Source organism: Salmo trutta, chromosome 19 (genome assembly GCF_901001165.1).
Source record: "Salmo trutta chromosome 19, fSalTru1.1, whole genome shotgun sequence".
Lineage (NCBI taxonomy): Eukaryota > Metazoa > Chordata > Actinopteri > Salmoniformes > Salmonidae > Salmo > Salmo trutta.
Window position 1 is genome coordinate 38,777,268 of NC_042975.1, and position 23,152 is coordinate 38,800,419.

Genomic DNA, 23,152 nt, shown 5'->3' on the forward strand with positions numbered 1-23,152 from the left:
CACCAAGCCGGTGGTGCGTGTCCCCAGTCCAGTCCGGCCCGTCCCTGCTCCCCGCACCAGGTTGGTGGTGCGTGTCCCCAGGCCAGTCCGGCCCGTCCCTGCTCCCCGCACCAGGTTGGTGGTGCGTGTCCCCGGTCCTGTCCGGCCCGTCCCCGTTCCCCGCACCAGGCCCACGGCGCGTGTCCACAGTCCGGCACGGCCTGTGTCCGGTCCACCGGTGACCAGTCCTGTTCCGGTCGGCGGCTCCGCTCCAGAGCCTGAGCATGCCGCTCCACCGTGGTCCAGTCCGGGCCAGGGCTAGGGTGGAGGCAGGGGGAGAAACACGCCCGGGGCCAGAGCCTCCACCGAGGATGAGGCGCCCACCCGGGTCCCCCCCTAATAGACTTTAGGTTGGTGCGCCGGGAGTACGCACCGTTGGAGGGGGGGTACTGTCACGCCCTGACCAGGGGAACTCTGCTATTTTGGTCAGGGTGTGGTATTTCTATGGTTTATTTTCTATGTTTTGTTATAGCCTTTCTTTGTGGTTTATTTCTATGTTGGGCTCGGGGGTGATTTCCAATCAGACAGCTGTCGCTAGTTATGTCTGATTGGGAATCACATTTAAGTTCCTTTCCCCCCACGATGTTTGTGGGTTGTTGTCTCTTTAATTTTGAGCAGCTAACGTTTCGGTATTTTCTTGATTTTTGTGTACGTGTTTATTTCGGTGTAAAAGAATAAACATGTGTTCGCTCCCAGCTGCGTTTTGGTCCGCTTCCTCGTCACCAGACGCCGAACGTTACAGTAGTGGTGAAGAATGTTATAGTAACAGCATGGAACTGGAATAGGGCGCCAATGAGAGGTATTCTGAAGTATGCATCATGACCAGTGTTAATGGTAGCAGGGGTTAACTTGGTAGCATTGTTGTGATATCACCTTCTGAGGGCTGATTTACCTCAGGACAAGGTAAAGTTGATTAGGGCCACCGCATGTGTATATCGGGTGGCCATGGAGGAGATGGGGAGTGAAGTGAAAATGACCTGGCCTGGAACACCTCTTGGAACCTGTAGCCTAACGGGGAAGACTGGGTGAAAGCATGGATTTTTTTTAGGGCATTCATTTTTGTGGAACCCAGCAGAAACTTATCCCGAAGGAATAGTCAGGTGAAGAGAGTGGTAATCATCATGTTATCAAACTTTGTTTTTTCTTTGCATATATAATTCTGCATAGCTTAGCACATTATTCATACTTGTGTTTTTTGTGTCTTTTGCTTTTCAAATCTTGTGCCATCACTCTTAGGAACCCGAAGGAGGAAACGGAGAAAGTCAAAAGCTCCAGCTGAAATGTCAGTTGTCCGACAGGAGAGGGAAATAAGAGTGTGCATAGTGTAATTATAGATCAGAGGCCATACGTCTTGGAGGTGTAAATATATTAATCAACTGTGAATGTTAAATCATGTTTCAATGTTTTATTTTTGTTCATTTATAAGTCATTTCCAAGTTTATATAACGTTGAACAGTATGGAGTTACTGTTCAAAAGGGGGGACTGTTGGGTACTAAATTCTAAACTTTAAATATCCTTATTCATGTTACCATAAGAATCTTCTGAGTGAGAAAGGGGAGTGCAGGAAGAACATGTTATTGTTAAATCTCAAGTATCCTATGGAGAAAAGGACCAGTCTGGTTCCAGTCAACTGATAAGGTAGGACACGTGTGAGTTGGGGAGGAGTGAGGAATTTGGGCTGAGGTCAAGTCAGATGAAGTGAGAAAGAACAGGCATTACTAAAGTTCACGGCCAAGCAACAGAGATGTATTGGCGGTCTTGATGTGCAATGAGTTGTGCAATGAGTTATACCCTCCGCCCAGTGGAGGGTATAAATATATGTACACCACCGGTGAAAAGTCTTAGAACACCTACTCATTCAAGGGTTTTTCTTTATTTTGACTAATTTCTACATTGTAGAATAATAGTGAAGACATCAAAACTATGTATTAACACATATGGAATTATATAAAAACCAAAAAGTGTTAAATCAAAATATATTTTATATTTGTGATTCTTCAAATAGCCACCCTTTGCGCACTCTTGGCATTCTCTCAACCAGCTTCATGAGGTAATCACCTGGAATGCATTTAAAATGAATAGGTGTGCCTTGGTAAAAGTTCATTTGTGGAATTTCTTTCCTTCTTAATGTCTTTGAGTCAATCAATTGTGTTGTGACAAGGTAGTGGTGGTTTTCAAAATATAGCCCTATTTTGTAAAAGATCAAGTCAATATTATGGCCAGAACAGCTCAAATAAGCAAAGAGCAATGACAGTCCATCATTACTTTACAACATGAAGGTCAGTCAATACTAGGGATGCACGATATATCGGTGAACATATCGGAATTGGCCGAAATTAGCTAAAAATGCCAACATCAGTATAGGCTCGATGTCCAGTTTAACGCCCACATGCAAAACGGATGTCAAAGCTGACGTGCATACCTGTATAACGTAATGACTGCATGTAAAATATTGCGCTACACGTGAAACACAGCATTCCTAACCTAGCCCACAATGTCTGCTGTGTGGATTAAGCAGTCAACAAATTGAGCATTCATATGAAAGAGTAAGAACATTTCAGTGAGACAACTCAAAAGGTGAAATCCATTAAACGCCAAGATAATGTAATTCATTGCCCTTGACAATCAACCGTTCTCTGTCGTGGGTGATGGTGGCTTTCGCTGACTGGTCGAGCACGGGTACACAGTGCCAAGTGCGCTATTTTTAAGACGTTGCCGTACCAGAGTTACATAGTAATAGCGTCACAACATACTATGGAATGCTGTTTGGGTCTTTGCAATTCAAAAAAGATAGTGTTATTTGACCTGTTAAATAAGCTTTGAATTTGACATGTCAAATAACACAGTTCTATTATAGAATGTTGTGGGTTCTGAATTTGCATGTGCAAGCCAAGCACCACCACGACTATCAGTAACACTGTCAAAGATGTACAAAAAGTCTAAACAAGCAAACACCAGCCACGAACGATGGGTTTACAATACCACGTTGGTAATAAAGCATTATTTGTTCAACCACAACTTCTGGGGTACCTAGCTAGCACCAATATGTAAAAAATTAATGAACGCGTTAAATGTGATGTGCAGTCATTCATATTGTTATTTGACGTATCTTTGACACGCAAAGACCCAAATGGCGTTCCATAGTATGAGAAATGCTGGTTAAGAATGAAACGACTGAACAAACGAAACAGCACAGCAAGTAAGTGAAAGAAATACGTTTTGATTCTGTTTTACTGGTAATGGGGACATATGTAAACGCCAACAAATAACTTTTTGTTCAGTGTGGTGTGTGTAACCTTTAACTAGGCAAGTCAGTTAAAAACAAATTCTTATTTAACGACAGCCTACCCCGGTCAAACCCGGACAACGCTGGGCCAATTGTGCGCCGCCCTATGGGACTCCCAATCACGGCCGGATGAGATACATCGTCATTAATGGAGTTCCAAATTGAGCAGCAGCTGCTGAAAAATTGAGCTCCTACAAATATTGAAATTTACATGGTTTTTAGAGTGAAGTACTTCGGAAAAAAGCTAAAGAAAACTGCAAGACTGAATAGGAGAAAAAACAAGCAACAAACAAAGAAGATAGGCTTTTGAAAAAAGTTACTATTTTTCATAAAATTGTAGTTATCTTAGCTAGCTGAATTGTTTACCAGTTGCTAAGCAGTTGCTAGGGACTCTTTTGGAAGAAGCTAGCTAGCTAACGAAGAATAACAAAGAATATCTAGTTAACAGAAGAAAAGAAAGAGAAAATCAGGACAGAAGAAAAAGGATATCAAAGTGAAACAGTTCTCTAAAGACACAAGAGACAATAATACAAGAAACAACACTTCTGTAGCTTGTCAACTATGTGTCTGTCTATCCCTGTTCTCTCCCCTCTGCACAGGCCATACAACCGCTTCACACCGCGTGGCCGCTGCCACTCTAACCTGGTGGTCCCAGCGCGCACGACCCACGTGGAGTTCCAGGTCTCCGGCAGCCTCTGGAAGTGCCGGTCTGCGGCCAACAAGGCTGAGTTCATCTCAGCCTATGCTACCCTCCAGTCCCTAGACTTCCTGGCGCTGACGGAAACATGGATTACCACAGGTAACACTGCTACTCCTACTGCTCTCTCCTCGTCTGCCCACGTATTCTCGCATACCCCTAGAGCATCGAGCCAGCGGGGTGGTGGCACTGGAATCCTCATCTCTCCCAAGTGGACATTCTCTCTTTCTCCCCTGACCCATCTGTCTATCTCCTCATTTGAATTCCATGCTGTCACAGTTACCAGCCCTTTCAAGCTTAACATCCTTATCATTTATCGCCCTCCAGGTTCCCTTGGAGAGTTCATCAATGAGCTTGACGCCTTGATAAGTTCCTTTCCTGAGGATGGCTCACCTCTCACAGTTCTGGGTGACTTTAACCTCCCCACGTCTACCTTTGACTCATTCCTCTCTGCCTCCTTCTTTCCACTCCTCTCCTCTTTTGACCTCACCCTCTCACCTTCCCCCCCTACTCACAAGGCAGGCAATACGCTTGACCTCATCTTTACTAGATGCTGTTCTTCCACTAATCTCATTGCAACTCCCCTCCAAATCTCCGACCACTACCTTGTATCCTTTTCCCTCTCGCTCTCATCCAACACTTCTCACTCTGCCCCTACTCGGATGGTATTGCGCCGTCCCAACCTTCGCTCTCTCTCTCCCGCTACTCTCTCCTCTTCCATCCTATCATCTCTTCCCTCTGCTCAAACCTTCTCCAACCTATCTCCTGATTCTGCCTCCTCAACCCTCCTCTCCTCCCTTTCTGCATCCTTTGATTTTCTCTGTCCCCTATCCTCCAGGCCGGCTCGGTCCTCCCCTCCTGCTCCGTGGCTCGACGACTCACTGCGAGCTCACAGAACAGGGCTCCGGGCAGCCGAGCGGAAATGGAGGAAAACTCGCCTCCCTGCGGACCTGGCATCCTTTCACTCCCTCCTCTCTACATTCTCCTCTTCTGTCTCTGCTGCTAAAGCCACTTTCTACCACTCTAAATTCCAAGCATCTGCCTCTAACCCTAGGAAGCTCTTTGCTACCTTCTCCTCCCTCCTGAATCCTCCTCCCCCTCCTCCCTCTCTGCGGATGACTTCGTCAACCATTTTGAAAAGAAGGTTGACGATATCCGATCCTCGTTTGCTAAGTCAAACGACACCGCTGGTCCTGCTCACACTGCCCTACCCTGTGCTTTGACCTCTTTCTCCCCTCTCTCTCCAGATGAAATCTCGCGTCTTGTGACGGCCGGCCGCCCAACAACCTGCCCACTTGACCCTATCCCCTCCTCTCTTCTCCAGACCATTTCCGGAGACCTTCTCCCCTACCTCACCTCGCTCATCAACTCATCCTTGACCGCTGGCTACGTCCCTTCCGTCTTCAAGAGAGCGAGAGTTGCACCCCTTCTGAAAAAACCTACACTCGATCCCTCCCATGTCAACAACTACAGACCAGTATCCCTTCTTTCTTTTCTCTCCAAAACTCTTGAACGTGCCGTCCTTGGCCAGCTCTCCTGCTATCTCTCTCAGAATGACCTTCTTGATCCTAATCAGTCAGGTTTCAAGACTGGGCATTCAACTGAGACTGCTCTTCTCTGTGTCACGGAGGCTCTCCGCACTGCTAAAGCTAACTCTCTCTCCTCTGCTCTCATCCTTCTAGACCTATCTGCTGCCTTTGATACTGTGAACCATCAGATCCTCCTCTCCACCCTTTCCGAGTTGGGCATCTCCGGCGCGGCCCACGCTTGGATTGCGTCCTACCTGACAGGTCGCTCCTACCAGGTGGCGTGGCGAGAATCTGTCTCCGCACCATGCGCTCTCACCACTGGTGTCCCCCAGGGCTCTGTTCTAGGCCCTCTCCTTATCTCGCTATACACCAAGTCACTTGGCTCTGTCATATCCTCACATGGTCTCTCCTATCATTGCTATGCAGACGACACACAATTAATCTTCTCCTTTCCCCCTTCTGATAACCAGGCGGCGAATCGTATCTCTGCATGTCTGGCAGACATATCAGTGTGGATGACGGATCACCACCTCAAGCTGAACCTCGGCAAGACGGAGCTGCTCTTCCTCCCGGGGAAGGACTGCCCATTCCATGATCTCGCCATCACGGTTGACAACTCCCTCGTGTCCTCCTCCCAGAGTGCTAAGAACCTTGGCGTGATCCTGGACAACACCCTGTCGTTCTCCACTAACATCAAGGCGGTGACCCGATCCTGTAGGTTCACGCTCGCAGAGTACGACATTCGCAGAGTACGACCATGCCTCACACAGGAAGCGACGCAGGTCCTAATCCAGGCACTTGTCATCTCTCGTCTGGATTACTGCAACTCGCTGTTGGCTGGGCTCCCTGCCTGTGCCATTAAACCCCTACAACTCATCCAGAACGCCGCAGCCCGTCTGGTGTTCAACCTTCCCAAGTTCTCTCACGTCACCCCGCTCCTCCGCTCTCTCCACTGGCTTCCAGTTGAAGCTCGCATCCGCTACAAGACCATGGTGCTTGCCTACGGAGCTGTGAGGGGAACGGCACCTCCATACCTTCAGGCTCTGATCAGGCCCTACACCCAAACAAGGGCACTGCGTTCATCCACCTCTGGCCTACTGGCCCCCCTACCTCTGAGGAAGCACGGTTCCCGCTCAGCCCAGTCCAAACTGTTCGCTGCTCTGGCACCCCAATGGTGGAACAAGCTCCCTCACGACGCCAGGACAGTGGAGTCAATCACCACCTTCCGGAGACACCTGAAATCCCACCTCTTTAACTTCTTAGGGCTAGGGGGCAGTATTGAGAATTTTGAAAAAAATATGTGCCCATTTTTAACTGCCTCCTACACCAACTCAGAAGCTAGAATATGCATATTATTGTTCAGGTTTGGATAGAAATCACTCTGAATTTTCTAAAACTGTTTGAATGGTGTCTGTAAGTATAACAGAACTCATATGGCAGTCAAAACCCTGAGACAGATTCTGACAGGAAGTGGATACCTGATGTGTTGAATTACCTTTAAGCCTATGCCATTGAAACACACAGGGGCTTATTAATGTTTGAGCACTTCCTATTGCTTCCACTAGATGTCACCAGCCTTTACAAAGTGTTTTGAGTCTTCTACTGTGAGATCTGACCGAACAAGAGCCATGGAACGGTGATGGCCGATTAGACTCTGGCGCGCGAGTTCATGTTGGGTACTCTCGTTCCAATACGTTTTAAAAGAGAACGCAATCGTCCGCCTTGAATTTTATTCATGTTCTGGTTAAAAAAGGCACTAATGATTTATGCTATACAACGTTTGACATGTTTGAACGAACGTAAATATTTTTTCCCCCTCGTTCATGAAGTGAAGTCCGGCGGGCTTAGATCATGTGCTAACAACACGGAGCTTTTTGGACATAAATGATGAGCTTTTTTGAACAAAACTACATTCGTTATGGACCTGGGATTCCTGGAAGTGACATCTGATGAAGAGAATCAAAGGTAATGGATTATTTACATAGTATTTTTGATTTTAGATCTCTCCAACATGGCGGTTAGTCTGTATCGCAAAGCGTATTTTTCTGGGCGCAGTGCTCAGATTATTGCAAAGTGTGATTTCCCAGTAAGGTTATTTTTAAATCTGGCAAGCCGGTTGCGTTCAAGAGATGTAAATCTATAATTCTTTGATTGACAATATAATATTTTACCAATGTTTTCTAATATTAATTGTTTAATTTTTTGTGCTGACTTGACTGCCGGTTATTGGAGGGAAACGATTTCCTGAACATCAACGCCTTTCACGTCCTGGCCAGTATAAGCGTTAATTAGTATTGTAGTTTGGTCAGGACGTGGCAGAGGGTATTTGTTTTATGTGGTTCAGGGTGGCGTGTTTGTTAAAAGGGTGTTTGAATAAGTATTCCGGGGTTTTTGGGCACTGTTTGGTTTTCATGTATTTCTATGTTTAGTCTAGTGTGTGTGGTTCTATGTTGAATTAATTGGGGTTGGACTTCCAATTGAAGGCAGCTGTTTGGTGTTGCCTTTGATTGGAAGTCCTATATTAGTTGGGTGTGTTTGTCTTGTATTTTGTGGGAGATTGTTCTGTGTTGAGCCTTAGGCTTTGCCAGATTGTTTTGTTGTTCGTGGTTTCGTTTTTTTGTTATTTTTGTATGTTCATTCTGGAGTTTAATAAATGTTCAAAATGAACAATCGCATGCCTGCTGCGTTTTGGTCCTCCTTCACCGACGACAACCGTGACAACGCCAGAGTAAAACGCTGTTTTGGGAGTGCATAAAGGAGTTCTGTATCTATAATTCTTAAAATAATTGTTATGTTTTTTGTGAACGTTTATTGTGAGTAATTTAGTAAATTCACCGGAAGTGTTCGGTGGGAATGCTAGTTCTGAACGTCACATGCTAATGTAAAAGCTGGTTTTTGATATAAATATGAACTTGATAGAACTAAAAATGCATGTATTGTCTAACATAGTGTCCTAGGAGTGTCATCTGATGGAGATTGTCAAAGGTTAGTGCATAATTTTAGCTGATTTTATGGTTTTGGTGATGCCTGTCTTTGAATTGACTAAACATTACACACAGCTATTGTCAATGTACTCTCCTAACATAATCTAACTTTATGCTTTCGCCGTAAACCCTTTTTGAAATCGGACAACGTGGTTAGATTAAGGAGATGTTTATCTTTCAAAGGGTGTAAAATAGTTGTATGTTTGAAAAATTTGAATTTTTACATTTAATTGGTTTCAAATTTGCCGCTCTTGAAATGCACCTGTCGTTGATAGGGTGCACCACGGGTGGCACGCTTGCGTCCCACATAGCCCCAAGAAGTTAAGGAATACCTGGGATAGGATAAAGTAATCCTTCTAACCCCCCCCTTAAAAGATTTAGATGCACTATTGTAAAGTGGTTGTTCCACTGGATATCATAAGGTGAATGCACCAATTTGTAAGTCGCTCTGGATAAGAGCGTCTGCTAAATGACTTAAATGTAATGTAAATGTAAATGTAAGATACAGCCTGGATTCGAACCAGGGAATGTAGTCATGCTTCTTGCACTGAGATGCAGTGTCTAAGACCGCTGTGTCTGTGTGTGTTAACTATTTAACTGTACTAGAATGCTTAAAAAGGCCACTAAAATTTTAAATATGTAAAAAAAAATTGCCAAGGAAAATATCAGATATCGGCCATAATGTAATATCGGTGCGTCAGTAGCCAATTCGCAAAATTTCAAGAATTTTGAAAGTTTCTTCAAGTGCAGTCGCAAAAACCATCAAGCACTATGATGAAACTGGCTCTCATGAGGACCGCCACAGGAAAGGAAGACCCAGAGATATCTCTGCTGCACAGGATAAGTTCAGAGGTACCAAACTCAGAAATTGCAGCCCAAATAAATGCGTCAGAGTTCAAGTAACAGACACAACATCAGCTGTTCAGAGAAAGCTGCATGTATCAGGCCTTCATGGTCAAATTGCTGCAAAGAAACCACTACTAAAGGACACCAATAAGAAGAGACTTGCTTGGGCCAAGAAACACGAGCAAAGGACAATAGACTGGTGGAAATGTGTCCATTGGTCTTAAGAATCCAAATTGGAGATTTTTGGTTCCAACCGCCGTGTCTTTATGAGACGCGGTGTGGGTGAACGAATGATCTCCGCATGTCTATTTCCCACCGTGAAGCATGGAGGTGGTGGTGTTATGGTGTGGGGGTGCTTTGCTGGTGACACTGTCTTTGATTTATTTAGAATTCAAGGCACACTTAACCAGCATGACTACCACAACATTCTGCAGCGATGCGCCATTCCATCTGGTTTGGGCTTTTTTTTTCTCTTTCTCAACAGGACAATGACCCAACACACCTCCAGGCTGTGTAAGGGCTATTTTACCAAGGCGAGTGATGGAGTGCTGCATCAAATGACCTGGCCTCTACAATCCCATGACCTCAACTAAATTGAGATGGTTTGGATGAGTCGGACCGCAGAGTGAAGGAAAACAGTCAACAAGTGCTCAGCATGCAGTTGAAGTCGGAAGTTTACATAAACATGTTTTAATGACTCCAACTTAAGTGTATCAACCACTCCACAAATGTCTTGTTAACAAAATATAGTTTTGGCAAGTCAGTTAGGACATCTACTTTGTGCATGACAAGTAATCTTTCCAATAATTGTTTACAGACAGATTTCACTATCACAATTCTAGTGCTTCAGAAGTTTACTGTTGACTGTTCCAGAAAATGATGTCATGGCTTTAGAAATGTCTGATAGGCTAATTGACATCATTTGAGTCAATAGGAGGTGTACCTGTGGATGTATTTCAAGGCCTACCTTCTAACTCAGTGCCTCTTTGCTTGACATCATAGGAATATCAAAAGAAATCAGCCAAGACCTCAGAAAACAAAATTGGAGACCTCTGCAAGTCTGGTTCATCCTTGGGAGCAATTTCCAAATGCCTGAAGGTACCACGTTCATCTGTACAAACAATAGTACGCAAGTATAAACACCATGGGACCACGCAGCCGTCATACCGCTCAGGAAGGAGACGTGTTCTGTCTCCTAGAGATGAACATACTTTGGTGCGAAAAGTGCAAATCAATCCCAGAACAACAGAAAAGGACCTTGTGAAGATGCTGGAGTAAACAGGTACAAAAGTATCTATATCCACAGTAAAACAAGTCCTATATTGACATAACTTGAAAGACCGCTCAGCAAGGAATAAGCCACTGCTCCAAAACCGCCATAAAAAGACAGACTACGGTTTGCAACTGCATTAGGTAAAATATCCTACTTGGAGAAATGTCCTGTGGTCTAAAGAAACAAAATGTAACTGCTTGGCCATAATGACCATCTTTATGTTTGGAGGAAAAAGGGGGAAGCTTGCAAGCCGAAGAACACCATCCCAACCGTCAAGCATCATGGCAGCATCATGTTGTGGGGGTGCTTTGCTGCAGTAGGGACTAGTGCACTTCACTAAATAGATAGCATCATGAGGAAAGGACAATTGTGGATATATTGAAGCAACATCTCAAGACATCAGTCAGGAAGTTAAAACTTGGTCGCAAATGGGTCTTCCAATGGACAATGACCCCAAGCATACTTCCAAAGTTGTGGCAAAATGGCTTAAGGACAACAAAGAAAATGTGTGGGCAGAACTGAAAACGCTTGTGCGAGCAAGGAGGCCTACAAACCTGACTCAGTTACACCAGCTCTGTCATGAGGAATGGCCCTAAATTCACCCAACTTATTGTGGGAAGCTTGTGGAAGGCTACCCGAAACATTTGACCCAAGTTAGACAATTTAAAGGCAATGCTACCAAGTACTAATTGAGTGTATGTAAACTTCTGACCCACTGGGAATGTGATGAAAGAATTAAAAGCTGAAATAAATCACTCTCTCCTATTATTCTGACATTTCACATTAAATAAAGTGGTGATCCTAACTGACCTAAGCCAGGGAATATTTTACTAGGATTAAATGTTAGGAATTGTGAAAAACTGAGTTTAAATGCATTTGGTTAAGGTGTATGTAAACTTCCAACTTCAACTGTATGTGGGAACTACAAGACTGTTGGAAAAGCATTCCATGTGAAGCTGCTTGAGAGAATGCCAAAAGTGTGCAAAGCTATCATGAAGGCAAAGAGTGGCTATTTGAATAATCTGAAATATATTTTTGGTTACTACATGATTCCATCTGTGTTATTTCAGAGTTTTGATGTCTTCACAATTATTCTACAATGTAGTGTGACGACCCTCCCACTCTGTCTGCCGTATTCTCTCTCTTTGTTTTTGTTTCCTTATTAGGATGCCGGTGGGCGGAGTTGGAAGGGTCGTCAGCTAAATGGGAAGCACCTGTGCTCGGGTGTGTCCCAGGATAAAGAGGCCTCTTCCCCAGTCATTGGGAGACTCTCTCCATGCAGACACCTTGTTGTTTTTGGTTGTGCTAGTTATGGTATCTAATAAATATATATTTTTGATACTCCTTGTCTCCACGTTGTCTCCCTTTTGTTGCGAACTCTGAGCCGGTTCGTAACAAGTGGGAGCTCGTCCGGGATCTTGAACATGTGTTTGGGAGAAAACGTGGAGGTATGTTAAATTGAGGTGCTTTGTTTGTTAGTTTGAGTTTGGTGCTCAGTACTGGTTGCCGTTGTGTTGGAGAGAGTATATTGGTTAGTTTCCAGGCCCTACCTAGCCTGGAAACGCTTGTTCTACTCGCTGTTGGGACATTGGTCTGAGGAGGTGAGTGCAATCAGCTGTGTACCTCGGTGGGAGATTTGGATAGGGTAGTGAAACTTACTACCCGGAGCTATAGCCTTTTTCCCCTGATAGGCTTAGTGACGTGTTTCATTTTGGAATATGTTGGGCATTGTTAATGTTTGTTGTTTTTGCGTGGTGTCTGTGGACTGAGCAGTTGTCTCGGGAGCACATCCGTGGCTTGGTGGAATCTGCCAGCGTGCTGGGGGTTACTTCCTTGCCAGCGGGCTACAGTGCATAATTACCCACCGCAAATCTGCATGAAGACTAGGGTTGAGATATTGTAGGTTTTGGGGAAGCTCCATTTTAATCTCTTTTCTGTGGTGCCCGGTGTGATTGTATTTTCTCTTGTGGGCTGGTGTGCTCAACTTAATCGTGTGAGTGACTATGAATCGGTGTGAGTGACTATGAATCGTTGGGAAATGACTGAACCGTTGAGTGACTATGAATCGTTGGGAGATGTTGTTTGTAGCTGATACGGTCTCTTGTGTGCCCTGTTCCTGAGTGTTATGTGACTGACCATTGTTTGGTTTTGTCATGTTCTAACTTTCCTGTCTGTTCCCTCCTGGTCTTGTGTTCTTCTTTCCTCTTAAACATTGCTTCCTGTGCGCAAAGGTTGCTGAGGTCTGGGGAGAAGGAGGTTGGCTGGGGCAAGTGGAAGGTGAACATGTAACCTCTTGTCAATTTGGGACGCAGAGGCCTGTGTCAATTTGGGACGCAGAGGCCTGTGTCAATTTGGGACGCAGAGGCCTGTGTCAATTTGGGACGCAGAGGCCTGTGTCAATTTGGGACGCAGAGGCCTGTGTCAATTTGGGACGCAGAGGCCTGTGTCAATTTGGGACGCAGAGGCCTGTGTCAATTTGGGACGCAGAGGCTGTACGTTGTTCCGGGGCCCTTGTTGGTCCCCGGTTTTATGGGGGGGTGTGTGTGACGACCCTCCCACTCTGTCTGCCGTATTCTCTCTTTGTTTTTGTTTCCTTATTAGGATGCCGGTGGGCGGAGTTGGGAGGGTCGTCAGCTAAATGGGAAGCACCTGGGCTCGGGTGTGTCCCAGGATAAAGAGGCCTCTTCCCCAGTCATTGGGAGACTCTTTCCATGCAGACACCTTGTTGTTTTTGGTTGTGCTAGTTATGGTATCTAAATATATATTTTTGATACTCCTTGTCTCCACGTTGTCTCCCTTTTGTTGCGAACTCTGAGCCGGTTCGTAACAGTAGAAAATAGTACAAATAAAAAAAACTGAACACCTACTCAACTTTTGACCGGTAGTGTACTTGTAGAAACATGTTTTTGTCTTTGCAGCTGTTTGGCCCAGTGAGTGAATAAACTTGGTTTGAGCTTTTCCTAATTGTCCTCTAGGTTCTAATTAAACAGTAAAAACGAACAGTGCTCATGGTTCCTTTTTGATAGAAATGCCCTTCAGTTACACAAGTGGATAAATAAACATTTCCTTTATCGTTTAGAATATAGACTTTTTAAAAGCTGTATGGGACAGACATGTGCAGACAAAACAATTGACAAGCAGTAAGGGCAAAGAACTAAAAGTAAAAAAAGGTGCAATCTGTCACCATCTGAAAGAATACCAGCACAGGTCATGACTCCTACCTTCCCTTCACATTTCAGGAGGGAAAGTCACTGCTACTATCCCAACAAGGGCATGTCCATCAAAAGTCTGAGCACCTACAAATTTGGTGTCAAATGAAAGCTCTAAGAGTCTATTTTTGTATTCTGGTTGAAAGAATCAAGTCTGAGCAAATCCAATGTCCCTTTTATACCGCGAGTGCACCGTTCATGCAATCATTGCTAGAGTTAGACCACTGCACCAGGAGTCTGAGCTGCATCATAATAGCTCCTCACTCTTGCTGCACAGAAGTTAACATGTGAATAATGCAACACGGTATGTAGAAACGTTTCATTACTGTTCGCAAAACAATGTCCATAAAGGCTAGAACACTTTACAATGGAAGACGATACCGGTAGTTTCTAGCTTTGTAGGCTACATCTCCTTGCTAGCTTACAGCTGAAGCTAACATCAATTCATTACTTTAGTAACATGCACACCATAACGAAAATTATGCTGATTTCAAAGCGGATCGTAATCAAAAACGGTATTAACTATTGTCTCTCCCTCGGCAAACTGACTGTGCATGTCACGTGAATTACATCAATGTAGGTCAAAAGAAACCTACTTCTACACAAATGTTGATCAGTACAATAAAATAAATCCCTGATGGAAGAGAAACAGATTGTCATCTACACTATAGCCCCATGATAAGGCTCATCTGTAAAAGAGACCTTGATCTCAGCATGACTCCCTGTCAAAATAAAAGGTTAAATGAAATCATGGAAATGGAAATTTATTTTTTGCATATCCCACTCCCCCTGAGACACCCTCGGATAGTGGGGTCACAGCCAGGGATCAGCCATTATTGACGGCGAGCCTGGAGCAACTAGGGTTAAGTTCTTTGCGCAAAGGCAGATCGACAGATTTTCCAACTAGTCGGCTCGGGGATTTGAACTAGCAACCTTTCAGTAACTTCCCCAACGCTCTAACCCAGGTACAATCCCGTGAAAAAGCATTTGCCCCCTTTAAATGCTCTACTTTTGCAAATTTTGGATACTGAACATTAGATCTTAAACCAAAAACTAATATTTGTTAAAGGGAACAAATAAAATGACTTTAATTTCTCTCATTAACAAAGTGATGCAACACCCAATGCCCCTGTGTGAAAAAGTAATTGCCCCCTTGCTGTCAATAACTGCTTGTGTCACCTTTAGTTGTAATGACTCCAACCAAACGCTTCCTGTAGTTGTTGATCAGTATCTCACGTCGCTGTGGAGGTATTTTGGGTCACTCTTCCATGCAGAACTGCTGTAACTCAGCAACATATGTGGGTTTTCAATTATTAACTGCACGTTTCAAGTCCTGCCACATCTCAATTGGGATTAGGTTTGGACTTTGACTAGGCCATTCCAAAACGTCAAATTTGTTGTTTTTAGCTATTTTTAATGTAGACTTGATTGTGTGTTTTGGATCACCGTCTTGCTGCATGACCCAGCTGCGCTTTAGCTCACAGACGGATGGGACCCAACTCATCCAAAAAGTTGCCTCAAGTTTGCCAAAAAGCACCTGGAAGTACCTGGATGATCATCAAGACTCTTGGAAGAATGTTCTAGGGACAGATGATTCAAAAGTATAACTTTTTGGATGACATGGGTCCCAGGAGCTCCCGAGTGGCGCAGTGGTCTAAGGCACTGCATCTCAGTGCAAGAGGCATCACTACAGTCCCTGGTTTGAATCCAGGCTGAATCACACCCGGCCGTGACTGGGAGTCCCATAGGGCAGCGCACAATTGGCCCAGCGTCGTCCTGGTTTGGCCGGGGTAGGCCGTCATTGTAAATAAGAATTTGTTCTAAACTGACTTGCCTAGTTAAATAAAAAGGTAAAAAAATAAATGACTTAAATAAATGTAAAAAATATGCCTGGTGAAAACCAATCACTGCATTCAACAGTAAGAACCTCATACCAACGGTCAAGCGTGTTTGTATTGTGCTGGTTTGGGGATGCTATTACAATTCTTCAAGCTCTGTCAAGCTGGTTGTTGATCATTGCTAGACAGCAATTTTCAAGCCTTGCCATAGTTTTTCCAAGACAATTTTCAAGCAACTCCAGTGTTTATTTGGCCTTGTGTTTTAGGTTATTGTCCTGCTGAAAGATTAATTTGTATCCCAGTGTCTGTGGGAAAGCAAACAACCACATTTTCCTCTAGGATTTTGCCTGTGGTTAGCTCTATTCCATTTCTTTTTTATCCCTAGTCCTTGCCAATGACAAGCATATCTATAACATGATGCAGCCACCACCATGCGTCAAAATATGAAGGGTGGTACTCAGTGATGTGGATTTGACCCAAACATAAATCAAATTTAATTGGTCACATACACATGGTTAGCAGATGTTAATGCGAGGCTAGTGAAATGCTTGTGCTTCTAGTTCCGACCGTGCAGTAATATCTAACAAGTAATCTAACAATTTCACAACAACTACCTTATATATACATACACACACACACACACACACACACGTAAAGGAATGATTAAGAATATGTACATATAAATATATGGATGAGCAATGGCCGAGCGGCATAGGCAAGATGCAGTAGATGGTATAGAGTACGGTATATACATATACCCTACATTTCTCATCTCATATGTAAACATTATGTAAAGTGGCATTGTTTAAGTGACTAATGATACATTTATTCATCCAAATGTTAATTATAAAAGTGGCTAGAGATTGAGTCTGTTGGAAGAAGTCACTTAATGTTAGTGATGGCTGTTTAACAGTGTGATGGCCTTGAGATAGAAGCTGGTTTTGAGTCTCTCGGTCCCAGCTTTGATGCACCTGTACTGACCTCACCTTCTGAATGATAGCGGGGTGAACAGGCAGTGGCTCGGGTGGTTGTTGTCCTTGATGATCTTTTTGGCCTTCATGTGACATCGGGTGCTGTAGGTGTCCTGGAGAGCAGGTAGTTTGCCCCCGGTGATGCGTTGTGCAGACCTCACTACCCTCTGGAGAGCCTTACGGTTGTGGGCGGAGCAGTTGCCGTGCCAGGCGGTGATACAGCCCAACAGGATGCTCTCGATTGTGCATCTGTAAAAGGTTGTGAGTGTTTTTGATGACAAGCCAAATTTCTTCAGCCTCCTGAGGTTGAAGAGGCGCATTCACCACGCAGTCTGTGAGGGTGGACCATTTCAGTTTGTCAGGGATGTGTACGCTGAGGAACTTAACATTTTCCACCTTCTCCACTGCTGTCCCGTCGATGTGGATAGGGGGGTGCTCCCTCTGCTGTTTCATTAAGTCCACGATCATCTCCTTTGTTTTGTTGATGTTGAGTGAGAGGTTATTTTCCTGACACCGCACTCCGAGGGCACTCACCTCCTCCCCGTAGGCCGTCTCGTCGTTGTTGGTAATCAAGGCTACCACTGTAGTGTGGTCTGCAAACTTAATGATTGAGTTGGAGGCGTGCATGGCCACGCAGTCATGGGTGAACAGGGAGCACAGGAGAGGGCTGAGAATGCACCCTTGTGGGGGCCCAGTGTTGAGGATCAGCGGGCTGGAGATGTTTCCTACCCTCACCACCTGGGGACGGCCCGTCAGAAAGTCCAGGTCCCAGTTGCACAGGGCGGGGTCGAGAACCAGGGTCTCGAGCTTAATGACGGGTTTGGAGGGTACTATGGTGTTAAATGCTGAGCGGTAATCAATGAACAGCATTCTTACATAGGTATTCCTCTAGTCCAGATGGGTTAGGGCAGTGTGCATTGTGGTTGCGATTGCGTCGTCTGTGGACCTATTGGGGCGGTAAGCAAATTGGAGTGGGTCTAAGGTGTCAGATAGGGTGGAGGTGATATGATCCTTGACTAGTCTTTCAAAGCACTTCATGATGACGGAAGTGAGTGCTACGTGGCGATAGTCGTTTAGCTCAGTTACCTTAGCTTTCTTGGGAACAGGAACAATGCTGGCCCTCTTGAAGCATGTGGGAGCAGCAGACTGGGATTGATTGAATATGTCCGTAAACACACCAGCCAGCTGGTCTGCGCATGCTCTGAGGACGTGGCTAGGGATGCCGTCTGGCCGGCAGCCTTGCGAGGTTTAACACGTTTACATTTTTTACTCACGTTGGCTGCGGTGAAGGAGAGCCCGCAGGTTTTGGTAGCAGGCCGTGTCAGTGGCACTGTATTGTTCTCAAAGCGAGCAAAGAAGTTTAGTTTGTCTGGGAGCAAGATATCGGTGTCCGTGACGGGGCTGGTTTTCTTTTTGTAGTCCGTGATTGACTCTAGACCCTGCCACATACGTCTTGTGTCTGAGCCGTTTGATTGCCTTGCGGAGGGAATAGCTACACAGTTTGTATTCGGTCATGTTCCCGGTCGCCTTGCCATGATTAAAAGCAGTGGTTCGCGCTTTCAGTTTTGCACAAATGCTGCCATCAACCCACGGTTTCTGGTTGGGGAAGGATTTAATAGTCACAGTGGGTACCACATCACCGATGCACTTGCTAATAAACTCACTCACCGAATCAGCGTATACATCGACGTTATTGTCCAATGCTATCCGGAACATATCCCAGTCCACGTGATCGAAGCAATCTTGAAGCATGGAATCAGATTGGTCGGACCAACGTTGAACAAACCTGAGCACGGGCGTTTCCTGTTTCTGTCTATAGGCTGGGAGCAACAAAATGGAGTCATGGTCAGATTTGCCGAAAAGAGGGCGAGGGAGGGCTTTGTATGCATCGCAGAAATTAGAGTTGCAATGATCCAGAGTGTTGCCAGCCCAGGTTGCGCATTCGATATGCTGATAAAATTTAGGGAGCCTTGTTTTCAGACTAGCCTTGTTAAAATCCCCAGCTACAATAAATGCAGCCTCAGGATATGTGGTTTCCAATTTACATAGAGTCCTATGAAGTTCTTTCAGGGCCGTCGATGTGTCTGCTTGGGAGGATATACACAGCTGTGATTAAAATCGAAGAGAATTCTCTTGGTAGATAATGCGGTCGGCATTTGATGGTAAGGAATTCTAGGTCAGGTGAACAAAAGGACTTGAGTTCCTGTATGTTGTTATGCTCACACCACGACTCGTTAATCAATAAGGCATACACCCCCGCCCTTCTTACCAGATAGATGTTTGTTTCTGTCGGCGCGATGCGTGAAGAAACCGGATGGCTGTACCGACGCTGATAACGTATCCCGAGTGAGCCATGTTTCTGTGAAACAAAGAATGTTACAATCTCTGATGTCTCTCTGGAAGGCAACCCTTGCTCAAATTTTGTCTACCTTGTTGTCAAGAGACTGGACATTGGCGAGTAGTATACTCAGGAGCGGTGGGGGGTGTGCCCGTCTACGGAGCCTGACCAGAAGACCACTCCATCTGCCCCTTCTGCGGCACCGTTGTTTAGGGTCGCCTACTGGGATCCGATCCATTGTCCTGGGTGGTGGTCCAAACAGAGGATCCGCTTCGAGAAAGTCGTATTCCTGGTGGCAATGTCGGTAAGTTGACGTTGCTCTTATATCCAGCAGTTCCTCCCAGCTGTATATGATAAGACTTAAGACTTCCTGGGGTAATAGTAAGAAATAATACATAACTTTGTATTCAAGACAAAGTGAATTTCTTTGCCACATTTTTTCAGTTTTACTTTAGCGGGTGCGTGCTACACCACTGCTTATAAATAAGAAATTTGAAGATGTGTCAAATTCTATCCAGCTTAGGTCTCCTTTTAAAAACAAAATGGTATTGAAAATGCTGCTACCATGTTGTGCTGCTGCCATGTTGTTGCCATGCCATGTTGTCATCTTACGTCTCACTTTATGTAGTGTTGTGTTGTGTTCTCTTGCCGTGATGTGTGTTTTGCCCTATATTTTTTATTTATTCATATTTTTAATCTCAGCCCCCATCCCTGCAGGAGGCCTTTTGGTAGGCCATCATTGTAAATAAGAATTTGTTCTTAACTGACATGCCTAGTTAAATAAAGGTTAAATATATTTTTTTTAAATGAAATAACCCGGTATACCGCCCAAGCATCATGATACTAAACCTGGTGTCGGTATCAAAATAAAAATTCTGGTATTGACACTACATAATATTACAGTGAGCTCCAAAAGCATTGGGACAGTTACACATTTTTTGTTGTTTTGGCTCCAGCACTTTAGATTTGAAATGATATAATGACTGAAGTTAAAGTGCAGACTGTCAGCTTTAATTTGAGTGTATTTTCATCACAGTTTAGAAATTACAGCACTTCTTATACATAGTCACCCACCATTTTAGGGGACCAAAAGTATTGGGAGAAATTCACTTGTGTATTAAAGTACCGTAATTTCCGGACTATTGAGCGCACCTGAATATAAGCCGCACCCACTGAATTTTAAATGTTTTTTTTATTTTGAACATAAATAAGCCGCAGGTGCCTACCGGTACATTGAAACAAATTAACTTTACACAGGCTTTAACGAAACACGGCTTGTAACAAAAATAAAAATAGGCTTTAACAAAAATAAATAGGCTTTAACGAAACACGGCTTGTAACAAAAAATAAAAAATTAGCAGTAAGCTTTAGTTGTCTTTTTGCACTGAGTCAATTCCTCACGCTGCTGTTTCCAACGTCTTATCATCGACTCATTAACCCGTTCGGCAATTTCATTGGTCTAATGAAAGCTTCATGCCGCCAAAAAACTGAGCACGTCACAGAATGTCTTTTTTTGGAGAAAAAACATTTGAAAGCGGGAAAAATCCATATATTAGCCGCGTCATTGTTTAAGCCGCGAGGTTCAAAGCGTGGGAAAAAAGTTGCGGCTTATAGTCCGGAAATTACGGTAGTAAAAAGTTAAGTATTTGGTCCCATATTCCTAGCAGGCAATGACTACATTAAGCTTGTGACTGTACAAACTTGAATACATTTGCTGTTTGTTTTGGTTGCGTTTCAGATTTTGTGCCCAATAGAAATTAATGGTAAATAACGTAGTGTCATTTTGGAGTCACTTGTATTGTAAATAAGAATAGAATGTTTCAGACTCGTACATTAATGTGGATGATACCATGATTACGGATAGTCCTGAAAGAATCGTGAATAATGATGAGGGAGAAACTTAGACGCACAAATATCCTACCCCCAAGACATGCTAATAACCTCTCACCATTACAATAACAGGGGAGGTTAGCTTTTTTGGGGGGGGTATGGTATTCATGCCTCTAACTAATTTCAAATCCAAAGTGCTGAAGTAAAGAGCCAAAACAAAAAAAAATGTGTCACTGTGCCAATACTTTGAGCTCACTGTATGTTTAGTGTAGAAAAGAAAAACACTTCCAGTGGAATTTGCCCAGCCATATTGTTCTACTGATCAAAGGCGATATAGGTGCAGCATAAACCACTGACTGGGGTTACTGTCAAACAAGTAATTGCGTATTTACTAGCAGTCTTGGGACAAGTCTGTTGAATCTGACTGTTCAGGTTTAGACATTAAAACTTACGGTAACCTCATGGTCAGTCTACTTCGCTGTTTAACAATCACAAAACCAACTATATTTCCCTGTCTCCTAGAGGCAATTCAATAGAGACGAACATGACTGGTGAAAACAATCATGGGAAAGCAGTAGTTTACTTTGGCAGGAGCTCAACGGCGCTGAATACCAGAACCTCAAATTGTCTACTGCTATTGTTCCTGCACTTATTACAGAATATAGGCTTAAAACTACTGCAGTTCCTGCACCTAAATATAAACTGCACCTGCACACAAAATTAGTACGCAACCTATTTCAGTCCAAGTCAAGCATTGTGGGAATGTGTAAAACTGGTTTGTCAAGTTCTGGTTTACAGAGGGTAAATAATTGTCGTCATTGTTTCACAGACTGGAGTCTGACCTGTTGAAGGTTTTGTAGACGAACGGCGTTGAGGCGACGGGCCGAGTAGAAGATGAAGTAGCTCACAGTTACTGCTGTTATCATGAAGAAGGAGATGGAGACAAAGAAGACAGAGTAGTGGCTCATCCAGGGACCATGCTGCTTGCCCACCTCAATGGTCATCGAGACTGGAATCCCTTGCCTGATCAGCTCAACAATTTCCATGCCCCGTCTGTGACTAATCATGATGGCAACCATATCTCCTGTTCCTGTAACCAGATGGGAAACAAAGTATGAGGAAACATAACACACACAGGCTGAGCCTTAAATATGCTATCAGGTGCTCAAAGAAATCCCAGTATCTAGGCCTAATGTGTCGGTCTATTACAAATATTTAACAAGCAATGTAAGAACATGGTGTTCTTTAATGTGAAAACATATCTACTGCAAAGTAAGTAGAACAATAGAAGGATCCATTACATGGTAGTGATGGGGGATAATATCAATATAGTTATATATCAGGACATTTGTTTTAACGATATATCGTAGCGTTACAACAATATCGCAATATTATTTGTGCCAGTTGGCTGTACCTGCACCAAAACTCCAGTATACAGATGGTTCTGCATCATTTTAAATAGGGAGCCAATTTGTTTTACGCATTTTTATTTCCATGACAGATCAAAACTAGTTCTCATGCTCCCTCTGCAGCAAACATATGGTGAGCAATATGTTTGGAACGTTGAATCGCAATACATATCAGCACCTAAGTATCGTGATATCGTATCGGGAGGTCCCTGACACTTCAAATCAAAAATCAAATCAAATGTTATTAGTTGCAAACACATGTAGCGAAATGCTTGTGTTCCTAGCTCTAACAGCGCAATAATATCTAACAATACACAAAAATCTAAAAGAATGGAATTAAGAAATATATAAATATTCCCAGCCCTATTACATGGAGACTCATATCTCCCTCACTAACTTTAAGCATCATCTGTCAGAGCAGCTTACCGATTATTGCGCCTGTACACAGCCCATCTGTAAATAGCCCACCCAACTACCTCATCCCAATATTGTTATTTATTTTGTTCCTTTGCACCACAGTATCTCTACTTGCACATCTATCACTCCAGTGTTAATGCTAAATTGTAATTATTTCACCACTATGGCCTACTTATTGCCTTACCTCCCTATTCTTACTACATTTGCACACACTATATAGATTTTTCTATTGTGTTATTATTGTACATTTGTACATTTGTTTATACCATGTGTAACTCCGTTTTTTTTGTCACACTGCTTTATCTTGGCCAGGTTGCAGTTGTAAATGAGAACTTGTTCTCAACTGGCCTACCTGGTTAAATAAAAAAACGTGACTCATGTCAACACAAACATTTCCTAAATTAGCTAATGGAGTCAGGGCATAGCTCAATGACGTAATATTACAAGGCTTATTATCTTTTCACTTTAAAATCACTTCATTACGC

General features: G+C 43.8%; 1 protein-coding gene across 1 annotated transcript in view; it reads right to left on the bottom strand.

Moving 5' to 3' along the window:
* LOC115154555 (E3 ubiquitin-protein ligase RNF128) overlaps positions 1-23,152 on the bottom strand; it is a 54,333-nt gene that overhangs the window by 29,741 nt on the left and 1,440 nt on the right. Inside the window, exon 2 of the mRNA XM_029700874.1 lies at positions 21,684-21,931. Coding sequence (XP_029556734.1) covers positions 21,684-21,931 — 248 coding nt within the window. The remainder of the gene's footprint in view (positions 1-21,683; positions 21,932-23,152) is intronic.